The sequence below is a fragment of the Chinchilla lanigera genome, unplaced genomic scaffold (genome assembly GCF_000276665.1).
Source record: "Chinchilla lanigera isolate Chin_1 unplaced genomic scaffold, ChiLan1.0 scaffold00030, whole genome shotgun sequence".
NCBI classification, from domain to species: Eukaryota; Metazoa; Chordata; class Mammalia; order Rodentia; family Chinchillidae; genus Chinchilla; species Chinchilla lanigera.
Window position 1 is genome coordinate 13,322,385 of NW_004955431.1, and position 11,050 is coordinate 13,333,434.

Sequence of the window (11,050 nt, forward strand, 5' to 3'; positions counted from 1 at the left end):
GTTTTTCTCCGGGACCGGGAACCAAACTCACGACCTGGCGCATGCCAGGCAGGCGCTTTTGCCGCTGAGCTAAATCCCCAGCCCTCCCCAGCCTTTTTATTACTTACTTAGATGGGAAATTATAAGCACAGAGTGCATTAGTTATTCATGAGCATGCAATAAAATTACAGTTTCTGTAGGAATCTGAGTCTCTTTAAACTGGTTGCCTCTGTTCAAGAACTTAATGCTGTAATCAAGGTGTTGGTGAGGGCTGTGTTCTTACAAAAGGGCTTGGCTTTTGAACACTATGATTCTTCGTCTTTGTGAGCTATGTTGGTTTGAAGGCCTCAGTTTCTTGTTTTTGGAAGCTGGAGGTGCTTGGGCCTCTCTCCATTCATATGACAGTACTGTATCTTTCAAAATGTGCAAAAAAGTACACAAAGATGAGGTTAAAACAAGATGCCAAAAAAAAAAAAAAAGAAAAAACATAAAGCAGAAAACGCTTTTTTTGGGGTAATCATGGAGGTGACATCCCATCATCCGTGCTGTATTCTATTCCTTAGAAACTAGTGACTAAAGCCAGCCAGTCATTACAAGAGAGGGGATTCTGCAAGGCTGAGGCTACCATCAGGCAAGAATCCTTGTAGGCGATTGGTTTGGAGTCATTATCTTTACTTTTCCACTATGGTGGCATCACTTTGGAAATTATTTTCTTTCCTAAATTTGTTTAATATCAAATTGTGAGGGTTAATTGTGAGGCTCTTTGAGGGTTAAGTGAAGTCACCTATGTATGTAAAATACTTGGCACATAGTAAGTTCTCAAAAAGTAGCTATTGTTTTGAAAAAAATGCAATTCACTGAGCTTACATCTGATTTTTTGTTTGTTTTTTTGAAACGGGGTCTCTGTGTAGTTCAGGCTGGTCTTGAATGCAGTGTGTAGCCCAGGCTGGCCTCAAACTTGCAGTGATTCTCCTGGCTCAGCCTCCTGAGTGCTGGGATTACAGGTGTGTGCCACACCTGACTCTGATTTTTTTTAATTAGAAATTTGAGTTACTCAGATTTCCGAATGTTGACATTCTGAGTCTCCATTTTATATCTCACTTGAGAGAATTCTGATACATTGTGACTGTAAGAATTTTGAGCTGGGTATGGTGGTGCATTGCCTTTTGAGAGACTGAGACAAGAGGATTGAAACTTCATTTTCTTTTTGTCTTTTTTGAGACAAGATCTTGCTATGCAGTTCAGGATGGCCTTGACCTCACTTTGTAGCCCAGGCTGGTCTCAACTCGCAACAATCCTCCTGCCTCAGCCTCCTGAGTGCTGGAATTACAGGTGTGCTCCACCACACCCAGCTGAGGATTGAAACTTTGAGCCCAGCCTTAGTAAGACCCTGTCTCAAAAGAAGAGAAAGAAGAAAGAAAAGGTTTTGGGGTATAGCCCTGGGTTCAATCCCCAGGGCCCCCCCAATTGAAAATACCAATTTTCTTAAATAATTATTTTTGTTTCAGATGCTTGGTATGACATTAGATATCCCTAAATTCATTAATTTTTTTTTTTTAAATTCCCAAATAAAGCTATATTGTTCGAGATAATTCAGAACTTGGAAAAGATAATCTTTGTGGAAAAAGTCTCTGCAAGCTCTGTTACTGTAGTTATAGTTTATATTGAAGGAGTGATTGAAATATATAGTGATTATTTAAATACAAATTTATTATAGTAAAAGACACATTGCCATTAATTCTCCTCAAAATACTCCCATGAACCCCTTTCCTGTAAATACACTTATCTCGTTCTTGCCCCTTGTTTTTTGAGAAAGAATATGGCTGTGCAGTTCAAGCTGGCCTTGAACTCACTATGTAGCCCAGGTTGGCCTTGAACTTGGGGCAGTCTTTGCACTTTGATTACAGATGCATTTTGTCACTTGCTGAAGCAGTTCTGGAAGTCATGTTTCGTGAATGTCTTGAGGAGGTATGATTAAAAAGTATAGTGGGTGCTGCTGTTGGGTATCTACCTTCACAAAGGCAGGTTTGTTTTTAGTGTATGTGCTGCCGAAGTGAGCACAGGGCAGGCTCATAAAGCCTCATCCACCTTCTTCACTGTTTCTGGCACTATGTGGTTTCTGGCTCTTCCCCAAAGTCAAATGACCATGAGAGGTAAATGTTTTGAACTAATTCCAGTCTTCAAGGCAGCCACTACGGTGCAACTAATGACACTTATGTAAAAGGACTTCCAGAACTGCTCCAGGAAGTGCCAAAGCAATGGGATAATTGTTTGAGACAAGGAGTATTTTGAGGAAGATTAGTGGCATGGCAGTGTATTTTTTATTGTAATAAAGTTTAAAAACATTTAAATGTTCTCTGTATTTTTTAGTCACATCACATATTTGAAGAGATGGTCTTAAGCCAGGCAGAGTAGCACACATTTATAATCCCAGCAGTCTGGGAAGCTGAGGCAGGAGGATGAGAAGTTTGAGCTCAGCTTGGGCAATTAACTGATTTAATGAGATTTTGTCTCCAAAGAAAAGGTGGGGGATGAGGAAGTAGCTCATTTAATTTAATTAATTTAAGTGAAGGCCTTAAATTCAGTCCCTAATACCACAAAAGAAGAGATTTTTTTCTTTGAAGAGATTTACTCATATTTGATGTTGACCTGGTTTGATGATAAAAATTGATTTATTCTTTCTTCCATCTGTTTTTCTTTTTTTAATTTGGAGAATTTAAACCATTTCTTGTATGTAAACACAGTACTCATGTAAAATGGTATTATCTTAAGAATCCCCTGCTAATAAATCAGTAGAACAGAAAAAAGGGGTGAGAGAGAAGATCAGGCATTGGGAAAGATGCTTTTTAGAATTCTGGTACTTTGAATATGATCATGTATTATGTGGTTAGTTATGATCAAAATCTCTTTGAGTGATTGACCTCTGGTTTAGAATGCTGATATTATGGCCTTTTTAATGTTCTAGGTTATGCATTTAAGTTAATATGGTGTCCAAAATGTTAGATATATTTTGGGAAAATCATGGCTGCTTAACTGAAATCCAAAAGAAACGCATAGCCCAAACTGATAACTTCCATTTGGTTTGTTTGAAGTATTTTGAAGTATAATTCTGTAGGTGGAAATAGTATTTAAATTTTTTTGATATATAATTTTATTTTTACTAGAAAAATGTACATTTTATTATGAGCTCTAAGAGGGAGAGATATTTGTTATCTTAATATGTAATTGAAGTCCTTATCATTACTGTTTAGTAGGAAGTAAGTATTCTTGAATTATTCCAGGATAATTTTTTTTTTCTCTCAATCTCTTCTACTACCAACAGTCTACCCTCCAAACTCTTTCACAATTATGAAATCATATACGCTTAATAGTTGAGGGAGAGAAGTGAAAATAGCAAAATAGTTTTTGTTGGCTCCAAACTGTTACCTTAGTGCCTTTTCCCTTAGCACACTTCTGTTACCTTTCTTGAGTCATCGGTTGTGGGAATTCCCTGGTGCTCTGAACATACCATGCTCTGAAATTTAAGATGCCATCATTTTAAAAACAAAGTCTGGTTACTGTTCATCTAAGAATTTATTTTTTATTTAGTGGTTTGTAATTGGTTTTATTAAATGATTTAATCTCTAAAAATTTAAAGTTTGATTATACTTTGGAAGATCACAGATATTTTCATAACTTTTTTTTTGTACCAGAAATTGAACTCAGGACCTTGTGCTTGTCAGGCAGGTGCTGTGCCGCTGAGCTATATTCCCAGCCCATGTTTCATAACCTTATGTCTGTGTCTATTTCTGACTCTGGGTCATGTTATCTTTGTGCTTCATTGAGATGAATTTACCAAACTGTCTTTGGTCAAGTACAGTTTCTTCCAGATGAATTGCTTGCTTATCTTCTTTTTTAGAAGATAAGTTTTCTGTTTTCTGTTTTCTGTTCCACAAAATTGAAGTTACTTAAACACCAAATACAAACATATTAAAATTAAAGAAAACATGCGTAATAGTCAACATTGGTTTGGGGTTGAATAAAGAGTATTTTTTAAAAGTTGGAAGAATAATGTTCACTTAAAGTTTTTGATCTTGGCGGTAATTGTGTAGATTTAAGTATGAACTGACATTTGAAACTTCAGAGCTTTTTAAAGTTGTTCAGCTCCTGTGCTACTCTGTTTGTAATATACGTTACTTAAAAATAAGTACTAGAAATTTTATTTAATAACCTTTCCTATATGGTATATTTTTGGTGGTTATTAATTTCTATAAATAATAATCTTTATGGTTTCTTTTATTTACAGAATTCTGCTTGGTCAGAGTCGTGATGGCATTGTGTTCAGCACTGATGACTATTTTCACCATCAAGACGGGTACAGGTATAATGTTAATCAGCTTGGTGATGCCCATGACTGGAATCAGAACAGAGGTGCGTTTTGGGCCAGATCTCCTAGGGTGAATATTTGACTAGGGGGTCAGAAAAAACCTAGGTTTTATTGTGGACTTAGACTTTTAGTAGCACAATGACTTTGACAAGTCACTTAAATGGCTTTGAGTTCCAGTTTCTTCTTCAGTAAGAGGTGATTAATATGTGTCCTAGCTCATCAAAGTTGTCACAAAAATCAGTGAATTTAGATAAAACATTTTGGGGGGGGGGTTTATAGTTCAGTGGCACAGTGCTTGCCTGGCAAGTGTGAGGTCCTGAGTATGATTTCCAGTACCAAAATAAAAAAGAAAGTAAAACATTTTGTTAAGTTGTAAATAGTATACCAGTATAAACTGGTAAAATAATACAGGTATGGAATGTTAGGCTTTATTTTATACTTCATGAATAAATTGAAAATTGAGAATTGAGAATTATGCTTTTATTGTGCTTTTAATTTTATTATTATAAATTGAGGATTATGCTATTGTTTTCCAGCTCTTAAAAATATAATGCCTGTAAATGCTAAAAAATTTCCTTCTTGATGCTGTTGTGTGAGAAATGTACTTATATTTTTTTAGAGAACGTGGGTCATTTCTTTTCATCATGAACAGTGTTTCTTAACCCTGGCTGTACATTTGAGTCACTTGAGGACCTCTTTAAAAAACTTACTCTGGGCTTCAGCTCCAGAGATTGTTTTAATTGATTTGGACTGGGGCCTAACTTTTTTTTGTATTTAAAGTTCTCACGTTTGGTAAGATTTGAAAACCATTGATGCAAAACTACGTAAATAAATGCATATACTATGTTATTTTTTAAAGGTGAATGCATAGTTGATTAAACAAATACTATGAGAAATTTCAAATTTAGATTGGAGAGGGTAGAATGAATCTCATAACCACCACACAAAATTATCAGTTACCAACATCTTAAAATGTAGCCAGTGTATCATTTTTAAAACATTTGCTCCCTTTTTAATTTGCTGAAGGATTTAAAAGCAAATTCTAGACATTATGCTTTATGCATTTCTAATTGACTGTCTTATGTAACCACATCTTATTTCACTGCAGTGCTATCATCACACATAAAACTAGCAGTTTCATAGCATTACCTAACCCAGTCTGTAATGAAATATCCCATCTTGCTTTAATTTCCTTTTACAGTTCTGTTTGAATTAGAATCTAAAGTCTTCAAAATAGATTTGGTATTATGTTTCCTTTAATTATATTAATCAATAGCAGTTTTGCTTTTCATTGGTGAATTGAGACCATTAACATTGATGGTTATACTGATACGTATTGACTTATTCTTGTCATATTATTTTCCTGTTTTGGGCTCTTTTTTTTGCTCCCTTCTGTTTAATTGTTTGCCTTGCCTAGTGGATTCATTCTATTGGGGTTCATGGAGTTGTAACCCTTGGAATCGCTTTCTGTAATATCCTTCAGAACATTTTGGACTGCTGGCTTGGTGGTCATGAATTTCCTCAGGTGTTCTTTGTTGTGGAAGTATCTTATTTCTCCATCAATTTTGAAAGATAGTTTTGAGCGGTACATCAGTGTGGGTTGGAGGTTGTTTTCTTTTAGGACTTGCAATACTTTAAGCTCTCCTTGATTTGAGGGTTTGTGTTGCGAAGTCTGCTGTGATTCTGATGGGCTTTCCTTTACAGGCACAGCCTATAGTATTTTTCATGACCCTTAGGCACTCTGTCTTTATTGTTTCTTTTCTCTTACAGCTTTTGATACTTTGTTCTTGTGTTGAATTTCTGGGATCTTGACTATTATATGCTTTGGAGTTCTCTATGCCTTACTTACATGTATGTTGAATTCTTGATTCCTGCTTGGGAAGTTTTCTGCTATAACTTTTTATTTATTTATACATACATACATACCAGGAATTGAACTCAGAACCTTGCACTTACCAGGCAGGCGCTTGTGCCACTAAGCTATATATCCCCAGCCCTATTTTTTAAACTATTTTTTATTTTACTTTTTTTTTTTTGAGACAGGGTCTGCTATGTAGTTCAGACTGGCTTTGAGCTAACTATGTAGCCCCCGCTGGGCTCAAACTCCTGGTGATTCTCTCCTGCGTCAGCCTCCTGACTGCTGGGATTACAAGTGTGTGTTACCTGGCTGCCATGATTTCTGTGAACAGGTTTTTTATGTTATATGGGCCATCTCCTGCTTTTTCATTGACTCTGATGTATCTTATGTTATTCTTTACCTCATCTGGCAGCTGCTGGATTGATTTTTTGTGGTCCCTTGCTGTTTTAAGAATTTATTCTTTTCGTGATTATTAGCCACAATCCTGTCTTCTGTACTTGATATTCTGTACTCGTATTGGCTCATTCTGCTGTGTATACTTTCAGTGGAGTTTTTAATCTGGATATCTGTTTGAATCTGTTTCATGGATTCCATTTCTTTCCTATGTTGGGCATTCATGGTTTCTGTCACTTTCCTATGCTGTTTTTTTTTTTTTTAATCTGTATCTGCTCTAGAGTCACAAAGCATGTCTTTCATTATGTAGTTATCTGAGAAATTATTTCTGATTTGATTTTTTCTAGAGCTTTGTTCATCTGCTTTGATACTTCCACTATTATCACTTCAGAGAGTCCAAGAGGGTGGCTTTTCCATTGTTACACCTCATTGCCCCTGGATTTGTGTTTGGTGAGCTGGAAGTCTGGGGGTGAATCTTGTTTTAAGTGTCTTCTCATTTTTTTTTTAGTTTAATTCCTGGGTTGATGCTTTTAAATTGCTTATGGCGAGTAGCTTTATTGGTAGCGTTTGGAACCCTTAGGAAGTGACTACTCAGAGGTGTTTTCCAGGTATAGCTGGCTTTTGGGTTTTCAGTCTGTTGCCACATTCTACCTCTTCAATTTATTGGGGGATGAGAAGTTGCTATCTACCTGGCCCAGCCCCTGGTTCTTTGGCACTGGCCTGTGGTATTTTTCATGACCCTTAGGCAGTCTCAGTCTTGGTATACCAAGAAGAACAGCTGATTAGAACAGTTATGTCACCTTGCCTAAAGTGGTGCAATAAACAACAACAATAGCATGAAACACAGTCTAGAAAATGACAAACCATAGTAGCTATTAATTTGCTACCTTTAATGTGTGAACTAGATTTGTGGTTATATAACAAAATCTAAAACGGACCAGAAAATTCTATGCAGTAAATAAGCCCTTGCTATGGCGATTTTACCCTTGGCAAAAATTTTAAAAGAGGTTGGGGGAAAAAATAGAGAAACAGAAAAAGAGTAACAAATTAGAAGCAAGGCAGGAGGACAAAGGAAGATCATGCAAACTATGGGAAATTGGTGAAGAAGACAAGAGGGAAAGAGAAGGAAGAAATAAAACAAAAACAGAACAATAATAACAGCAAAACTAGGGGCCAGGGATATAGCTCAGTGGTATAAGCGCCTGCCTGGCAAGCACAAGGTCCTGAGTTCACTTCCCAGTACCACAAAAAAAACCACCTAGAAGCTGTTCACACTCATATAAGAACAAAGAAAAACCAAGTAAAAAAAAAAAAAGAAGAGAAAAATTAAAAAAGAAAACAAAATTTGTCCACTTCCAGGCGTGTCTCTGCTGTCACTGGGAGACAACATTCGAAGACAGAGTCCACATCCGAGTTGATTAATCCCAGCAAGCCGGCTGTAGCTTTACACAGGGGTGGTGGGTAATCCCAGCAACCCTGTACCTTTAGTTCCACCAAGGTTCAGGCTGCTTTCTGGCTGTGAAGCCAGAGCTTGGCTCTCTGACCTGCCGAGTTCACTTGGCAGCCTGACCCTGTCGCTGGGAGCCACTAGATGGAGCTCACAGCTGTTTCCAGTTCTAAGCTCAGTTGGCCCCTCTCCCAGGTGGCTACTGGCCAATTGCCCTTTCCTGGGGAGCATCTGAGCCCAAATAACTTAGCAGCCACTGCAGTCCGCTGTGTCTACTGCAGTGTCCTACTGGTGCGTTTCTCAGTGGAGGCCTCTGGGGTTGCAGGAGTTACTGGGCATCTGCCGGTTGGAGCTGTCCCTCCCGTGCAGTGAGTCTGGGCTCAGGGAGAATGCGCTGCCTGCGACCTCTTTCTTCATTGAAGTTTCTCTCTTTGCTCTCCCCATGGGTTTCAGTTCTTGCTTCAGATCCTTCATGGGTTCTGGGAACCCATTTTCCTCCTCCTCTTCCTCGTGTTGCTCCCATTGCTACATTCCAGTGTCCGGACACCAAATCTTGAAGACGCTCTTTCTCTGCTGCTCACCACTCTGACATCTTCCAGGAGGTAGTTTTCCCTTTTTAAATCCTGACACTAGTCTCGGTTGTTTGTCCTATAATCCTGTAGTTGTCTGAAATTTGAACATGTCTGGTCCCAAGCATTTCATAGAAGAGATACTTAATCTATATTGGTTGGGTGACTTTCTAGGATTTCTCCAAATATATTTGAGTGTTGCATGAAAATCTCAAAAAAAACTCTTTTTGTATTTTAATGCCATAGAACATTGTTTAACAGTTCAAATAATGATATGTTACAATTCCAAAAGTGTTTGGAGTTATTGGTCTCAAGTTAAGAGAAGCAGGATGCAGTGATAAATGGAGTGAATAAAGAATAGTTGATTAAAATGTCTATTCCATATGAATTATACTTGCTAAATGTAATGGGGGTTTCTGGATAAACTACAGCATTGGTTTTCTTTTTTTTTTTTTTTTTTTTTCCCTGTACCGGGAACCAAACTCACGACCTTGTGCTTGCCAGGCAGGCGCTGTGCCGCTGAGCTAAATTCCCAGCCCTGCTTTTCTTTTCAGTATAACAAAAATAGAACTTTTCATGGTAATCATATCTGGCAGTCATTAGAGGAGTTTTGTGTGTGGGTGTTGGTGATACTGGGAATTGAACCCTGCAGAATTCCACTGCTGACCTACTCTCTGGCCCTTTTTATTTTTTGACTAAGGTTTTGCTAAGTTGCCTAAGCTTGCCTTGCGTTTGCAATCCTTTTGCCCCAGCCTCTTTGAGTAGTTGGGATTCTAGCCATGCACCACAGTATCTCTCATTAGACATTTTGGTGTAGTTATTCAGGACAAAAGTTACACTAAGTGTTGAACTTACTGAATAGCTTTAAATTCCAGTCAGCATTCTGAGAAAATCTATTTGCTTCATGTTCATTATTTGGAAACTTAATTAGTTGTTTGTTTTTTTTTTTGTCTTTTTGAGACAGGGTCTTGCTATACAGTTCAGGCTGGCCTTGAGCTCGCTTTGTAGCCCAGGCTGGTCTTGAACTCACAACGATCCTCCTGCCTCAGTGTCCGGAGTGCTGGGGTTGCAGGCGTGTGCTACCACTCCTGGCTTAGTTTTAAAACATATAAATTGAAAATGTCTCTAAGGTGTCATTTTCTCTTTTATTTTTTTTTACTTTTTGAGACAGGGTCTCGCTATGCATTTTAGGCTGGTTTCCAGCTCATTTTGTAGCCCAGGCTGGTTTTGACCTCACAACAATCCTCCTGCCTCAGCCTCCCGAGTACGGGGATTACAGGGGTGCACCACCACACCTGGTTTAAAGATTAGAGAGACCTTTTTTTTTTTTTTGGTGCCAGGTATCGAACTTGCAACCTTGCACTTGCCAGGCAGGCGCTGTGCTGCTGAGCTATGTCCACGGCCCCATTCTCTCTTTTAGAGCATGCTATTAATTTTTAAGAAAACCACTCTGATTTGGTATTTAAACATTGTTTCCTTAGGAACTGTAGAAATAGCTCTTTGTGTAAGTCTAACTATCAGACATTAGGAAAATTACTTTAATAAAGCTTTTAAGTGGGATATATGATCACTGTTTATGGTTGGAGATAGAGCAGGGAGAGATGATGGTATCTTGTTGCTGGCAGCAAGCCAGCACTCATTGGTAACACCTGTGTGTAAACTGCTGTCTCAGTTTCTTTTATATTTTGTAGTATCTCCCAAATATGTGTTCTACCATAGTTCTTACCCCTTAACATTTAGAATTTTGTCTGTGTTGGACATCTGTATGAATGTTTTTGTTGTGTAAAACTTACTAGTTTGAATTCTAAGTCCTAAGGCTGCAGCCAATACTCAGTGGGAGAACGCTTGCTTAGCAAAGGTGAGGTCCTGGGTTCAGTTCCCATCACTGCAAAACAAAAACGTGAATTCTAAGTCCCCAGGAAACATTCCTATCATTTTGTTTTGCTTTGGTCTTATACATTTTATCAGAAGTTCATAATTATTTTTCTTATGTGGTATATCTGAGATGTATACCCACTCCCCTGGTCATCGACAGCGGCTTGCTGTGACAGTGATTCTCACCTCATGGTAGAAGTAATGGCATTGGAATAGGGGGATAAAGTTTAGAAAAGTTTCATTCCCTTCTAGCTCCTCTTTGAAAACCATAGTCCTAAGAAATCCAGTCAGTTAAACTGTGGTATTTAACTATCTGGTATATAAAGATTTCCTGATAAAAAATGATAAATCTGGCTGGGCATAGTGTTTATATGCCCGTAATTCTAACCTTTGGGAGGCTGAGGCAGAAGAATCATTGCGAGTTTGCGGCCAGCATGCACTACAAAGTGAGCTCAAGGCCAGCCTGAACTGCATAGTGAGACCCTGTGTCAAAAAGACCAAAGGGGGGGGAATATATATATATAATGTATACCATGACATAGTGAAAAAATTCATTCTGAAAA

General features: G+C 38.0%; 1 protein-coding gene across 2 annotated transcripts in view; it reads left to right on the forward strand.

Moving 5' to 3' along the window:
• The window catches only part of N4bp2l2 (NEDD4 binding protein 2-like 2), a 104,016-nt gene that overhangs the window by 8,310 nt on the left and 84,656 nt on the right, over positions 1-11,050 (forward strand). For both annotated transcript variants that reach the window (XM_013515878.1, XM_005387711.2), the window contains exon 3: positions 4,265-4,389. In XM_013515878.1, the coding sequence (XP_013371332.1) occupies positions 4,265-4,389 (125 nt within the window). The remainder of the gene's footprint in view (positions 1-4,264; positions 4,390-11,050) is intronic.